The sequence below is a fragment of the Macaca nemestrina genome, chromosome 13 (assembly GCF_043159975.1).
Source record: "Macaca nemestrina isolate mMacNem1 chromosome 13, mMacNem.hap1, whole genome shotgun sequence".
NCBI lineage: Eukaryota > Metazoa > Chordata > Mammalia > Primates > Cercopithecidae > Macaca > Macaca nemestrina.
This window is the reverse complement of record NC_092137.1, coordinates 107,707,537-107,723,655: the sequence shown is the minus strand read 5'-3', so window position 1 is coordinate 107,723,655 and position 16,119 is coordinate 107,707,537. Positions and strand designations below refer to the sequence as shown.

General features: G+C 37.0%; 1 protein-coding gene and 1 long non-coding RNA gene across 3 annotated transcripts in view; one reads left to right on the top strand and one right to left on the bottom strand.

Moving 5' to 3' along the window:
- LOC105471819 (BUB1 mitotic checkpoint serine/threonine kinase) overlaps nt 1-16,119 on the top strand; it is a 40,473-nt gene that overhangs the window by 19,253 nt on the left and 5,101 nt on the right. The window contains exons 12-19 of the mRNA XM_011724565.2: nt 365-493; nt 587-697; nt 1,453-1,552; nt 2,468-2,549; nt 3,674-3,851; nt 6,078-6,165; nt 8,817-9,055; nt 10,209-10,352. Coding sequence (XP_011722867.2) covers nt 365-493; nt 587-697; nt 1,453-1,552; nt 2,468-2,549; nt 3,674-3,851; nt 6,078-6,165; nt 8,817-9,055; nt 10,209-10,352 — 1,071 coding nt within the window. The remainder of the gene's footprint in view (nt 1-364; nt 494-586; nt 698-1,452; nt 1,553-2,467; nt 2,550-3,673; nt 3,852-6,077; nt 6,166-8,816; nt 9,056-10,208; nt 10,353-16,119) is intronic.
- LOC105471820 (uncharacterized) overlaps nt 8,976-16,119 on the bottom strand; it is a 52,733-nt gene continuing 45,589 nt past the window's right edge. For both annotated transcript variants that reach the window (XR_011612007.1, XR_011612008.1), the window contains one exon: nt 8,976-9,111. This is a non-coding gene — a long non-coding RNA (uncharacterized lncRNA). The remainder of the gene's footprint in view (nt 9,112-16,119) is intronic.

Here is a 16,119-nt window from a genome sequence, read left to right as displayed (position 1 = left end):
GGAATGAGATGGGAAGCCAGTCTTAAGATTTACATTGTGACAATGAACTTGGGATAGGATACAGTGGCACTAAGGGTATAATTTATGACAAAGTTGCTAATCTGGTACAATCTAGACCAAACACTCAATCTCTTTAAGCCTTCATTTCCTTTTCTGGAAAAGGATAATTTTCACCTTATTTACCTCATAGGACTATTATAAAGATAAAAATGAAATATATGAAAGCACTATAATACTGGAAATCATTAGTGATAATTTTTAACGATGACAAACTGGTTTAATTGTAACTTGCTTAAATTGTGTGTCTTTTAAGTTATTCTGATTTGCCTACTGATACCACATTTTGTCTCCATTTCTTTGCTAGGGTGTGATACACATAAGGTTGCCAACACAAGTTCTTTTCATACAACTCCTAACACATCACTGGGAATGGTTCAGGCAACGCCATCCAAAGTGCAGCCATCACCCACCGTGCACACAAAAGAAGCGTTAGGTAAACTATTTTATCTGAGTGTGTAGCACCTGATGACAAGTTAATGAAAGCTCTTTTGCAACCTTTTTACAGTTATTCTTTTTGTTCTTTAAGGTTTCATCATGAATATGTTTCAAGCTCCTACACTTCCTGATATTTCTGATGACAAAGATGAATGGCAATCTCTAGATCAAAATGAAGATGCATTTGAAGCCCAGTTTCAAAGTAATAACTATTTAAAAGCTACTAAGTGCATAGCATTATAGGTGGTTATCACAGAAAATGTCAGGAATTATATAAGAGGTGGCCCTGCCCTTGATTAGCTTGTCACATAAGGGCAGGGAATGCATGAAATAAAAATAAGACAGTTCTTGACAAGGTACTCAATGTGTGTGATAGATTTGCTTGATTAAAGGAAAAAAAAGAATAGTGCTAAAGAAGGACAAAACCCCCATGGGTAAGAAGGGCTGAGTACTCAAGGTGTGACTTGAGCCTTCACTGGTAGAGGAATGGCTGGGGCAGAGTGTTAGAGGAGGCTGGCAGCTAGCCCACATTTGTTTAGAGTCAGGGGATTCATGCTAGAAGCCAGAGATCATGATAAAGATAAGTAGGAGCCAATTAGACTTAGGAGGACTTGAAATGTAAAACTCAGAGGTTAATTCTTTCTTGAAGGAAATGGAAAACACCCTGAGAGCTTTTATTGAGTGAGCCAGGTGACAATAGTAGTGATTTAGGAGAATGATTAACACCTTGCTGATATGTGGCAGGGACTCCCGACCTGGGACTTGAGTACAAAACCCTGTTACCATACTTAAGTCACTTCATCTCACTATAGTGCTTTATTGCCTAGTATTTGAAAAGCTGATATTAGTTATTTTCTGTCAGCTGTTACTCCTTTTTCTTATTTGTAGTTGAAGTGTAACGTAAAGGATGTTTTTTCCTAGTACAATAATTAGATGCTATTTTTTATTATATTGCAGAAAATGTAAGATCATCTGGGGCTTGGGGAGTCAATAAGATTATCTCTTCTTTGTCGTCTGCTTTTCATGTGTTTGAAGATGGAAACAAAGAAAATTATGGGTAAAAAAAAATACCATCTAGTTAATGGGTTGCAGCAGTTTTCTCTGGGACCAGAGGTGGTGGGGTGGTGAGGAGAGAATGTGAACTGCTAATCACATGGTCAAATGAGCCTTTTGACCACGCGACCGGGGGGGTGTTGCCAAAGTTCTCCAGATCTACAGTACTGCAGGAGTTCCAAGAGAGCAGGCCTCCCATAGCCAAAGCATGTGTTGAAAAAGGAAAACAGTGATGAACTAGCAGAGAACTGAGGTTTCTGTGGATTTGAAATTAGGTGTGAATGAATTCACCAGTACAGGTATCCATACATGCTCTGTTTATATTTGCAGCACTGATAAAGTAGACAAGGAAGTGGCTTATACTGGGTATTGCTGCAGATAATGTGTTTTAAGGCTAAGGGATATTACATTAGAGAGCTTTTACCTCGGGGTAGAGAGGGGTCACTCCAGGAATTTTCATTGTTAAAAGTTTGAACCATGGAAAGAGAGGTGTCAGTGTGAACTAAAGGTTTTATGGTATTTAAGAAATTCATAGTGAGGTAGAAAGGAGAAAGGGCATGGCTAGCTGTCAGAGAGGAATTCCATAGCTAGACAAGTGCTGAAAATTAAAAAAATATGTTGGCATCCATGACTTTCCACTGGCCATGGCCTTAATTCATTTTTGGCTTCTAAAAGTTGAGTGACAGAAATTTCTGTATTTTCCACCCTCACTTAAGACCTATCATTATAGGTCTACTTTTATAAGTCAAGTTAATTCAGTTACACTCAGTTTTGTTAGAACTGCTATAAAAGCAAGGAATATCTATATAAATATTAACTCATTAAATAGGATAAGTAGAGAACTTTTCTAATGGTCAAGTGATACCATTTATTTCCTTAGCATATTTTACTATTTATAATTTAGCAAATCTTTCCTTAGATTACCACAGCCTAAAAATAAACCCACAGGAGCCAGGACCTTTGGAGAACGCTCTGTCAGCAGACTTCCTTCAAAACCAAAGGTAAGCAAACCTGTTTTATCTATGAAATGGGTCCTACAACCCCATCCACTTTATTCTACCAAATGATTATGCCGGTCAGAGGATATTGTGTATGGGAAACTGTGCTGAAAAATATGAAACATAGGAAGAATATGTTTCTTTTAGGACATTATGTAATAATTATTCAAGAAGAAATAGGGTATTTTCCAAGTGTCCTACCAAAATTATTTATTAATATTAATTACTATGGCGGTTTCACATTTATCCACATATTCTTTGAATTTTTTCCTCCAGTTTAATTCATCTCCATTTGAGTGTGGCTAGATTTGGTGACTTGCTTCAGACAAAAAGGAAAGGGAAAGGGAAAATTAGATTACAGTAGGGAAACATGGCAGATTCTGCCTAACCATGTGATTTGGTCATGTTGGCAGTAATCAGTCATGTTGACAGCAGATATCCCCTAATAGGATGTAATGAGAAGAACACTTCACCTCTGATATCCTTCCCCAAAATCTGTAACCCCAGTCTAATCATGAGAAAACATCAAATAAGCCCAAACTGTGTAGGGACATTCTACACAGTTTCTGACTAGTGTTCAAAAGTGTCAGTACAAGAAAAACTAGGAAAGGCCAATAGACAATGACAGACTCAGACTCAAGGAGGCTAAGAACACTTGACAACTAAAGGTGACATGGGATCCTGGATTGCATCCCTGAACAGAAGAGGCACATTAGTGGGAAAAAACGGTGAAATCCAAATACTCTACAGTTAATAGTACTATTTCGTTTTTACAAATGTGCCACGGTTCTATAAGAAGTTGACATTAGAGGAAGCTTGGTGAGGAGGGTATGTGGAAATTCTGTGCTATCTTTGTAACTCTTCTGTAAATGACAACTTTTTCAAATTAAAAAATATATATAAAATTTGAAAACAAAAATGTGGCTCTTGCTGTAATGTAACTCCACTGATTTTCCAGTTCTGGGGAAAAGAACTGAACCATGATACTGTGGGCTGTGTTAGCCAGGGGTTGACATCTGTTTCTTCTTTAATTCCTATTTCTTTGGATCGTAAAGTGTTAATGAGTAAGGTTTCAGGGACAAAAGAGGGAGATTGCTGCTTTTTTTTCATTTCATGTTCTGTTATAGGAGGAAGTGCCTCATGCTGAAGAGTTTTTGGATGATTCAACCGTATGGGGTATTCGCTGCAACAAAACCCTGGCACCCAGTCCTAAGAGCCCAGGAGACTTCACATCTGCTGCACAACTTGCGTCTACACCATTCCACAAGCTTCCAGCGGAGTCAGTGCAGATTTTAGAAGATAAAGGTGTGTGTTACACTATTTTAGTGTTTGTCTTCTGCCAACTTTGATTCTTTCCGTTTTCTTCATGAAGTTTGATTCTTATAGTTTTCTTCATGAAAATTCCACATGGGAACTTGAGAATCATAAAGAAGAAACTTAAAATCTGTTCATTCTATTTTTGCTCATAGGTTTTTTTTCCTTTGGCATATTGTCGTCCTAAAGTCTATGTATTTTTAAAGTATAATAGCTTAGATTATAGGTAGAATGGGAGAAAAATCTATAGAAGCATTTAAAGGAAATAAGGTCCAACCCATTGTGTAGATAGAACATGTTTATTTTGTTTCATAGCAAACAAAACAGCCACTACAGACAGATTAAATTATTTGAATGCTAAAAATAATGAACATTTATATTTTCTAATTTAATAAGAGTAACAGCCAATTTTAGTCCTAGATGTGTGTCTACACACATATATGTCAACTTTATTAGACATATAGCCGAGTATGATAGTCAGAAAGTCTTATTTTTCTTACTTTTAGTGATCTGACTTTAAGAAAGTAATGATAAAACTCACAAGTAGTCCTTATTTCTACCCTGTTTCAAATCTGTCACCCTATATATTTAAAAGTTCATCATATATCTGAATTGAATCCTAATATATGACATTGTCATTGAGCACAGATAATTCTTAACTATTTATTAAGTACCAACCTACAAACTAGATAGTCCTCTCAGAGGATTGGTTCCAGGAACCCCTGCAGATACCAAAATCCAGGTGGATGCTCAAGTTGCATAGTTGACCCTGCAGAACCTGTGGATACGGAACCTGTGGATAGAGAGGACTGACTGTATGCTAACTGTATCATTGCTCACACTTTTAAAATATAGCAATTGTTTACCAAAGCAATAATAGAAGAGCTGCCAAAGAATTTCACTTCACTGGATGGAAGCATATTTTAATGTGGGTTCTGAGCCTATAGACCTAAACATTTTTGACCAAGGATTTCTTAGAGTGTTAATCCAATATAATACGTTTCTTTTCTGAATCTTAAAGGAGAGGTCAGTTGAAACTTTGACAATTGCCAAGCACCATCACAAGCTTGCCTTTAATTTAAAAAAAAAAAAAAAAAAAGATTAAAGCCTTTTCCATCCAGGAAAGGTAGTTTAATGAGTCTAAAGAATCTTTCAAAAAGTCAATATTGGCTATTCTTAGAGTATTTGCCACTTTGGCTCTATAAACAGAAACTAATGTTCTAGCGCTAAAAAGTAGTAACACCTGTTCAGTGAAGGAATATCTGATAAAATGTAATCCAATATACTTGGCTGTGTACAGTATTATAATCACTTGGTAGAAGTTTATTCTGTATTTCTGCCCTACCTAGTTTATCTATCTATAGATAGATTTTTTTTTTTTTTAATTATAGGGAGTAATAAATATTGCCAGGTTGCTTTCTGATTTAAACACAAAATCGTTTCAATAAATTAAATGCTAATTTAGTCAATCAACTAATTGACTACAACATGTTAAAGTGAAAGACACAAAATCTCTGCCCTACAGAAACATTGTAGCCTTTTACTCTCCATGTTCTTGTCTCCAGGTTCTCCTGAAGCTGGGTGTAGCCCTGCCATCCATACCAGTAACTTCTCATGGTCTGGTCATCCTGTCCACAATGGACTTGCCACTCTCTCGACCCCTTTTTTCTTGAAGGATTGTTAGGGATTAGATGTAGAGTTGAAATGCTCACATATATTAGTAGTAGATTTTATTTGTTTGCTTGTTTTTAAGAGATACGGTCTTGCTATGTTGCCCAGGCTGAGTGCAGTGCAGCCTCAAACTCCTGGGCTCAAGTGATCCTCCCACCTCAGCCTCTTGAGCAGCTAGGGCTACAGGCTCCTACCACCACATCTAGTTAATTTTAAAAAGTTATTTTAGGGATAGGGTCTCGCTATGTTGCTCAGCCTTGCCTCAAACTACTGGCCTCAAGTCAAGTGATCCTCCCACCTCAGCCTCACAAAGCACTGGGATATATGCATGAGCCACTGTACCTGGCCAGTAGTGGATTTTTTAAAGTGATTTTTTTCCTCCCATTTTTGGAATCTTATTATACATTTTACAATGGAACACTATTTTGAAATCATAATGCAAGTCAGTGTCAAAAGAAATCCTAGACTTTGTAACCATATCAAATGGTGTGTGTTGTGCACGCATGTGCATCTAACGTATCTGTCTCTAATTTTTGAATCTTTCAGAAAATGTGATAGCAAAACAGTGCACCCATGTGACTTTGGATTCTTGTGAAGAAAACATGGTGGTGCCTCCAAAGGATAAAAAATTCAGGTATTGTGAGGGTTTATTTGGTTCTGTCATTCTTGTCATTTCCATTCTAACATTGCTTACCATTTCCATTCTAGCTGTGCCTTTTAGGCTGTAGTAGAATACCTAATTTTAGCCTTAAAAGCTGATACAGATTTTATGGACTAGTAACTTTAAGTCAGAAGGTACTCTCCTTGAATATACATACAACAGTGAACCTAAGCACTTGATATATCAGGCCAGTGCTTGATGAGGAAACATCAGAGAAACCCAAGTTGAAGGACATTCTACAGCATACCTGGCCAGTACTCCTCAAAACTGTCAAGGTCTCGGGAAACTAGGAAAGACTAAGAAACTGTCACAGATGAAAGAAGAGTAAAGAGACATAACAACTAAATGCAACATGGTACCCAGGACTAGATCCTGAAGCAGAAGTTCCTTAGTGAAAAGAGTGGTGAAATTGAATGATGTCTACAGTTTAGTTAATAGTAACAGAGTAAATGTTGGTTTATTAGTTTTGACAAAGGTACCATTGTAATAGGAAATGATAATCTTGGCAGAAATTGAGTGAGGGGTACACAGGAATTCTCTATTATCTTTGCAACATTTCTTTATACCTAAGATTATTACAAAAAAAGTATAGTTGAAAAAAGTTTACAACAGGAAAATGTGACAAGTGAAAATAGCAGTGTATGAAATTGCATGTCTAAATTTATTTGTATAAAAATACATACTTCAGTATGTTTAGGTAGATATTTGGGTGTGTGTGTGTAGATATATGTGCAGTCAGTTCTCATTATTCACTGTAATTCTATAGAGTCACCACACTATAGAGTTTGTTCACACAAACACTGAATTAGTGAATACTGAATATTCTTAAAGGGAATACAGACAGCATCCTGCAAGCCTCTGATAACAACATTTTGTTGAAAAACACCTTATGTATTATATATTGTCAATTCATTAACATTGAATTCATGTCCAGCAACACTGACTTACATCTAAATAAAGCTTATCTAATACACATATTTTCACAGGTTTCTAGTGCTTAGAACATTAGAGAGCACTTCAGCACTATACTTTGGGACCATTTTCAATACCAAAATCATCAAGAAAAAGCACAAAGACACAAAAATTGTGGCACTAAGTATAGCTCGAAAAGGATGCTTGTTTACAGTATGAGAGCTGGAACAGGAAGGCTGAGTGACACCTTGTTCAACCTTAGCTGAGAACATGTATGTTAGGTGGCTCAATTTTTCACCGCTCTGCATATATGTAAATGACTGAAAAATCACTGTATTGATTTGAAGCTTACAAATAAATTTTAGCATGCAGGTGAATTCACAAATATGAAATCCATGAATAATAAGGATCAACTGTATACTGTGTGTGTGTGCATGTGTACACGTATGGATGTAAGTGTACACATATACATCCATATACAGTCATGCAGTTGCTTAACAACTGGGATACATTCTGAGAAATGCATCCTTAGGCAATTTCATTGTTGTGTGAACATCAGAGTGTACTTACATGAACTTAGATGGTTTGATTAGTTTACTACACACTTAGGCTATAAGGTATAACCTGTGGCTTGTAGACTACAAACATGTACAGCATGTTACTGTATTGAATACTGAGTGGCGTAAGAATTTGTGAATGTAAACATAGAGAAGATACAGTAAAAATACCGTGTAAAAGATAAAAATGGTGTTCTGTATAGGGCACTTCCCATGAATGGAGCTTGCAGGACTGAAGTTGCTCTGGGTGAGTCAGTGAGTGAGTGAGTGGTGAGTGAACATGAGGGACTAGGACATTACTGTATACTGCTGTAGACTTTAGAAACACTATAGTTAGGCTACACTAAATTTATAAAAAAAAAAAAAAACTTTTTCTTCAGTAATAAATTAGCCTTAGCTTACTGTGCCTTTTTTACTTTAAAAACTTAAAAACTTTTATCTTTTTGACTTTAGTGATAACACTTAGCTTAAAAAACAAACACATTGTACAGCTATACAAAAATATTTTTTCTTTATATCATTCTATAAGCATTTAAAAAAATATTTTTTTTCACTTTTTAAACTTTTTTGGTTAAAAACGACCACACAAACATACACATTAGCTGAGACCTACACACCTAGGGTCAGGATCATCAGACATCACTGGGAGACCAGAGATTTTCTGCTCCATTATGATCCTATGGGGCCACCATTGCACATGCTGTTCTCTGAATTGTTATTATGCAGCACGTGACTGTATATATGGAAGTATACTAGAGTGTTGTATTGTGATTGACATTTTCTGTTTGTTTCAATGTTATAAAAGGAGCCATTTTTGGAATAAAGTTAAATATTCAGTCTTGATGATAGTAGTGTCACATAGATGCAGCTTGGAGAAATAAACCCACTCCTACTAAATTTCCTACTAAAGAATATCCCATGTATTACCTCGCCTATTTATCTAATACAACCATATCTTGATTTTATTAATTCTGTTCATATTGTACTAGCTGTATATTTTCATAGATTTGTCTAAAAATGCTTTAATCAACTTTTAGTCTGTGAGGCTATTGTGAAATGTCATTTCTAGAATGAGAAGGGACTTTTATGTGACTGAATCCAACAGATTTCTAATCATGCGGTGTTTTGGTTTCTTTATTCCGTTCACACGTCCAGTCCAATTCAAGAGAAAAGCCCAGAACAGGCCTTCTCGTCTCACATGTATTCAGCATCGTTACTCCGTCTGAGCCAGCCTGCTGCAGGTGGGGTACTTACCTGTGAGGCAGAGTTGGGCGTTGAGGCTTGCAGACTCACAGACACTGATGCTGCCACTGCAGAAGATCCACCAGATGCTATTGCTGGGCTCCAAGCAGAACGGATGCAGATGAGTTCACCTGGGAATGCTGATGCTCCAAGTACGAACACTCACTCTTTGTTATGCCCTTGAATCAGGACAGTAGCGTGGGGAAAGCTGTCCCATCAAAGAAACCCACAGTGGGACTTGAATGTCATTGAGTCATTGAGTTCAGACAAGACTTGCATAATGCATCACAATGGAGTAACAGTAGCATACTTGAAGGGCAAATCAATCTATTTTAATTTTAGAAGGTATCAAAATAACTACTGTTAGAAGAGGGAATTAGAATTTGACAGCCTGCTATGTGCAAGGCATTTAATCTAATACTATTATATTTTACATTTTACAGAAAAGTAAACTGAGGCTCAAGGTTAAAGAGAACCCCCTCCCCCTCACCATGTTACACATAAACAGTCTGGCATAGTGGTTAAGAGCACAGAGTCTGGAGATGGACTGACTATGTTCTAGCTCCCTCACTTAAGTAGTCACGTGATCTTGACCGAGCCCATTTCAATTTTCCGTATCCCTCTTTTCTGTAGAGTTGAGCTGATGCTAGTACCTACCTTAGAGGCTTATTGTAAGAACCAGTTAAATTAAAGTACTGAGAACAGTGTTCTGCGTGTGCTTAGCACTGAGTGAGTGTTAACCATGTTGGATTAGTATTTGATAACTGCCACTAATATAATTTTTTGTAACATTCCAGGTTGGAGAGAAAGCTTTTTCTTACTTTTAGAAATTATTTCTCTTTTGTGGACCCAAAGTATATCTCATATATGCAAATTGCAGATAGGTAGTATAAGTTTTATGGATGTAAGTGGAAAAGCGATTAAATAATATGTGTTTATCTGAGCTCATTAGAATTAACTAATGTCCACATCTGCCCTTAAGACATGTATCCCCAATTGTGTTAAAGATAGAATCTAGCCGTTCAGTTGAGTGGAGAAAATGTACCTAGAGTTGATTCCCTTTGTCACAACTGAATATTGATCCAAACTTGTAGATATAAAATGGCAAATAATAAACTGCAGAGCTACCAATTTTGATTTTTAAAAATAGTTCTTTTTAATTTTGAATCAATGCTCTTAAAAGTATAAGGCTTTGAAAGCTTATTTAGTAAATATCTCTACTCACTTTGTCTACAATTTATTTGGTAAAGTTCTCGAGTTCTAAATTCATGTTCCTTTTTTTGTTGTTGTTCTCATTCCTTTAAGACTTCATTGTTGGGAACCCATGGGATGATGAGCTGATTTTCAAACTTTTATCTGGGCTTTCTAAACCAGTGAGTTCCTATCCAAATACTTTTGAATGGCAATGTAAACTTCCAGCCATCAAACCCAAGACTGAATTTCAATTGGGTAAGAATTATTTGGATAATATAATTTTAAATTCTTGTTTGTCTATGAGAAGTTGATGGTAACTTGTGTTTGTATGTGTGTGAGATTCTCCTATTTGCCCCCCTACCTCCAGTAGGGAGTTGTATCTGTAATACTAAACTGAATATTTTGTTAAGCCATGATTGTAGGATTGTGCTTGCTGTTGGGACTATAACTCCTATAGCTCATAGAGGGCAATTTGCCAATATCTATTAAAATTAAAAATGCATGTACTTTTAAACCCAGCTATCCACTTTTAAGAATTTCCCATAGATATTATTATATACTTCTGTAGTAAGATACTATAGTAATATTGGCAACAGAACAAGAAAGCTCACTCTGTACTGATAGGGAATGAGTTCCAAAACATACCATACTGTTAAATGAAAAGGGCAGAGCCGTATGTATTATATGCCACAATTAAAATGGTTAGCCGTAGGTGGGAGTGGGAAACAATGGGAGCAAGACTTCACAATATTCACAATATTAAAAAATTTAAAATTTTTTAATGAATAGACTTTAAGAGAAGTTTTAAGCTTACAGAAAAATCCAGCATAAAGTACATATTCCTACTTCCCCATATACACACACAGATTTTCCTGTTTTTAACATCTTGCATGAGTGTGGTACATTTGTTAAAATTAAGCCAATGTTGATGCATTATTAACTAAAGTGCTAGTTTACATTAGGGTTCACTCTTTGGGTTGTATATTCTGTGGGGTTTGACAAATGCAGTACAATGACATGTATCCGTCATTACAGTATCACACAGAATCGTTTCCTCATCCTAAAAATCCCCTGTATCTCACCTATTCATCCCCTCCTCCTTGTCCCCCAACCCCTGGAAATCACTGATTGTTTTGCTGTCTGTGTAGTTTTGCCTTTTCCATAATGTCATATAGTTGGAGTCATATAGTATGTACCCTTTTCAGTTGGCATCTTTTACGTAGCAATATGCATTTAAGGTTCCCCTGTGTCATTTCGTGATCCGATAGCTTTTTTTTTTAAAATCACTGAATAATGTTTATTGCATGAACATACCACACAGTTAAACCTTTCTGCTCATCTAATGAAAGAGATCTTGGTTACTTCCACGTTTTGGCAATTATGAATAAAGTTGCTGTAAACATCAGTATGCAAGTTTTTGTGTGGACATAAGTTTTCAACTCATAAGTTGGGTAAATACGAAGGAGCGTAATTGCAGGGTTATATGATGAGCGTATGTTTACTTTTGTAAGAAACTTCCAAGGTGGCTGTACCATTTAGCATTCCCACCAACAGTGAATGAGAGCTCCTGTTCCCCAGTCTTGCCCTCATTAGGTGGTTGTCAGCATTTTGGGTTTTAGCCATTCTGATAGGTGAATAGTGATATCTCAATCTTGTTATAAGTTTCAATTCCCTGAAGACATACGGTGTTGAATATTTTTTCATATGCTTATTTGCCATCAGTATATCTTCTTCAGTGAGATGTCTATCCAGATCTTTTGTCCATTTTCTAATTGGTTGGTTGGTTTCTTATTGTTGCCTTGTTCCTGATCTTAGGGCGAAAGCATCTACATAGTTTATTGCCTATAAATATGATTTTAGCTGCAGGTTTTTGGTACATGTTCTTTGTCAGAAAGTATCTATTCCTGGTTTGCTGAGAGGGTTTTTTTTTTAATCATAAGTGGGTGTTGGATTTTATTTTCGTGCTCCTTTCAATATTTTCTGCATTTATTGATATGATTATATGATGATTCTTTGTTGATGTGATGGATTTCATTAATTGAAATTAACTAATTAATTAAGTGTTGAACTAGCCTTGTATACCTGGGATAAATTGCACTTGGCTGTCATAGTGTATAATTCTTTTTATGTGTTGTTGGATTGGATTTACTTACAATTCTTTTTATACATTGTTGGATTGGATTTACTAATATTTTGCTGAAGATGTTTGTATCCATGTTCATGAGAGGTACTGGTCTATAGTATTCCTTTCTTGTAAGATCTTTATCTGGTCTTGGTGTCAGGGAAATGCTGGCCCCTTAGAGCCCCTTAGAATGAGATAGGAAGTATTCCCTCTGCTTCTTTCATCTGCAAGAGATTGTTGAGAATTGATATAATTTCTTCCTCAAATGTTTGATAGAATTCACTAGTGAACCCATCTGAGCCTAGTGCTTCCCGTTTTGGAAGGTTATCAGTTACTGATTCCATTTCTTTAACAGCTATAGGACTGTTCAGATTATCTATGTCTCTTTTGTGAGCTTTGGTAGATTGCGTCTTTCAAGGAATTTGTTCATTTCATCTCAGTTCTCATTTGTGGATATGGCATTCCACTGTTGATTTCTACTGTAATATTTATTTCTTTTATTCTGCTTACTTTAGTTTTAATTTGCTCTTTTTTCTAGTTTCTTAAGGTAGAATCTCATTGATTTTTAGATCTTCTTTTCTAATGTATGTATTTAGTGCTACAAATTTTCCTTTACTGCATCCCACAAATTTAGGTAAACTGTATTTGCATTTTCATTTGGTTCAAAATATTTTAAAATATCTCTTGAGACTTCTTTGACCAATGTGGTATTCAGAATTATGGTTAATCTCCAAGTATTTGGGGGACTTTACAACTGTCTTTCATACTGTGTATGATTTCTGTTCTTTTAAATTTGGTAAAATGTGTTTTATGGCCCAGAATGTTATCTATTTTGGTGAATATTCCATGTGAGCTTGAGAAGAATGTATATTCTTCTGTTATTAGATGAAGTATTCCATAAATGTCAATTAGATCCAATTGATTGATGCTACTATTCAGTTCAACCATGTTTTTACTGCTGATTTCCTGCCTGCTTTATCTGCCCCTTCTCATCTCTCCCTGTCCCTCCCCTCCCCTCCCCTCTGCTCTCCTCCCCTCTGCTCTCCTCCCCTCCCCTTCTTTTCTTTTCCTTCTTTGTTGAAACAGGGTATCACTCTGTCATCCAGACTGGAGTGCAGTAGCACAATCTTGGCTCACTGCAACCTCAAACTGGATTCAAGCAGTCCTTTGGCCCCAGCTTCCTGAGTAGTTAGGACTACAGTCATGCACCACAACATGCAGCTTTTTTTTTTTTTTTTGGCAGAGATAGGGTTCTCGCTATGTTGCCCAGGTCTTGAACTACTGACCTCAATCAATCTTTTTGTCTTGGCCTCCCAAAGTGCTGGGATTACAGGTGTGAGCCACCACACCCAGTTGATCTGTCCATTTCTGATGGAAGGGTGTTGAAGTCGCCAACTATAATAGTGAATTCATCTTTTTCTCCTTGCAGTTCTATTAGTTTTTGGTAACTTTTGACTCACATATTTTGCTACTTTCTTGTTAGGCTTATACCCATTATGTCTTCTTGGAGAATTAATCCCTTTAACATTATATAATGCAGGCCAGGCACAGTGACTCACACCTGTAATCCAGCACTTTGGGAGGCCAAGGCAACAGGATCAACTGAGGCCAGGAGTTTGAGACAAGTCTGGGCAATGCAGTGAGGCCTCGTCTCTACAAAAAATTTTTTAGAAAATTAACCAGGCATGGCAACATGTACCTATAAGTCCCAGCTACTTGGGAGGTTGAGGCTGGAGGATCACTTGAGCACAGGAGTTCAGATTAGCCAGGGAACATAGCAAGACCTTGTCTTGTACACACACACACACACACACACACACGTAATGCCCTTTTCTATGCTGATAATTGTTTTGCTCTGAAGTCTGCTCTATCAGAAATGAATATAGCTATTACACTTTCTTTTGTTAGTGTTAGCATGGTATATCTTTTTCTATTCCTTTACTTATTTATTTTTATTTTTTATTTTTTTGAGAAGGTCTCTCACTCTATCGCTCAGGCTGGAGTGCAGTGCCATGATCTTGGCTCACTGCAACCTCTGCCTCCTGGGTTCAAGTGATTCTCCTGTCTCAGCCTCCTGAGTAGCTGGGACTACAGGCGCACACCACCACGCCCAGCTAATTTTTGTATTTTTTTTTTAGAGACGGGGTTTCACCATATTGGTCAGGCTGGTCTCAAACTCCTGACCTCAAGTGATCCACCTTCCTTGGCCTCCCAAAATGCTGGGATTACAAGTGTGAGCCACTGCGCCCGGCCTTATCCCTTTACTTTTCATCTGTCTTGGTATTTAAAGTGTCTTTGTTTTGATTGGTATATTTAGATCATTGATATTTAAAGTGATTGTTGATATAATTGGATTGTCACCATATTTTTCTATTCCTTGCCCTTGTTCTTTGTCTTCTACTCTCTTCCTTCTCTGATTTTGAGTTATTTCATAATTCCATTTTGTCGCCTCTCTTAGCATATTAATTATACTTTAAAAAATTTTGTAAGTGCGGCCGGGCGCGGTGGCTCAAGCCTGTAATCCCAGCACTTTGGGAGGCCGAGATGGGCGGATCACGAGGTCCCAAAGTGCTGGGATTACAGGCATGAGCCACTGCACCTGGCCTCAAATATTTTTGTCTGTTCCTTTCTCCCTTCTTCCTTCTGGTATTCCCATTCTACATCTGTTACACATTTTGTAGTTGTCCCACACTCCTTAAATACTCTGTTCTGTCTCTTTCTTTATATATATATTTTTTGTTTGTTTGTTTTTTGCATTTCAGTTTTGGAAGTTTTTATTGGCCTATCTTCAAGCTCACTAATTCTTTTCCCTGCCATGTATTGGTGAGTCAATCCAAGGCATTCTTTATTTCTATTACAGTGGGTTTTTATTTCTAGCACCTTTTTTTGCTTCTCAGTTTCTCTCTGCTTATATTACCCATTTCTTCTTGCACACTGTCTACTTTTTTCATTAGAACCCTTAGCATGTCAACTAGAATTCAAAAAAAAAAAAAAAATTCTAGTGTGGACTGGGCATGGTAGCTCATTCCTATAATCCCACCACTTTGGGAGACTGAGGTAGGACGATCATTTGAGGCCAGGAGTTCAAGACTAGCCTGGGCAACATAGCGAGACTCTGTCTCTGCAAAAAATTAAAAGAATAGCCAGTCTTGATGGTGTGCACTCTAGCCTGGGTGACAGAGTGAGAACCTATCTCTAAAAACACAAACAACAAAATCCTAGTATGATAATTCTAAAATCTCTGCCATATGTGTGCCTATTTCTGATGCTTACTCTGGTGATTTTTGTCTTTTACTATGCCTTGGGATTTTTTGTTAAGAGCCAGACCTAATATATGAGCTAAAGGGAAATGAGATTAAATAGACCTTTAGTGTGAGCTTTCATGCTTAATCTGTCTAGGGTTAGGCTGTGTTTACAGTTTGCTGTCACTGTATCAGAGGCTATAATTGCCCTTTGTGTCCTTATTTTTGTTTCCTCTGTTGTCTTTGGGTTTCCCTAGGGACTTCTTAAATAAGGTCTGAGATGTGCAGTTCTTTACATTATAACTCCCCCAGTACTGGTTCCAGCAGTGGTTTCTGTTCCTGGCCTTCTACTTTGGCAAGCTGTGATTCTCTGTGTCCACCTGTCTGTCTCTCCAATTTTGGAGGAAGCAGATTGTCCTTTGACCTCAGTTCTCCAATGGATCTCAGAAGTGTTACTGATTTTCAGCCATTTGGCTTACTATGAGGGTGGAGGGATGACTCCAAGCTCCTCATATGCTGGACCAGGAACCAGAAATCTACTTCTTTACATCTGATTTTGAACATGTGAATTCTTTTTTTTAAATTAATTTAAAAAATCTAGTAAAGTCTAGGTGTGTTTTCTCACTCCTGTAATCCCAACACTTTGGGAGGCCAAGGC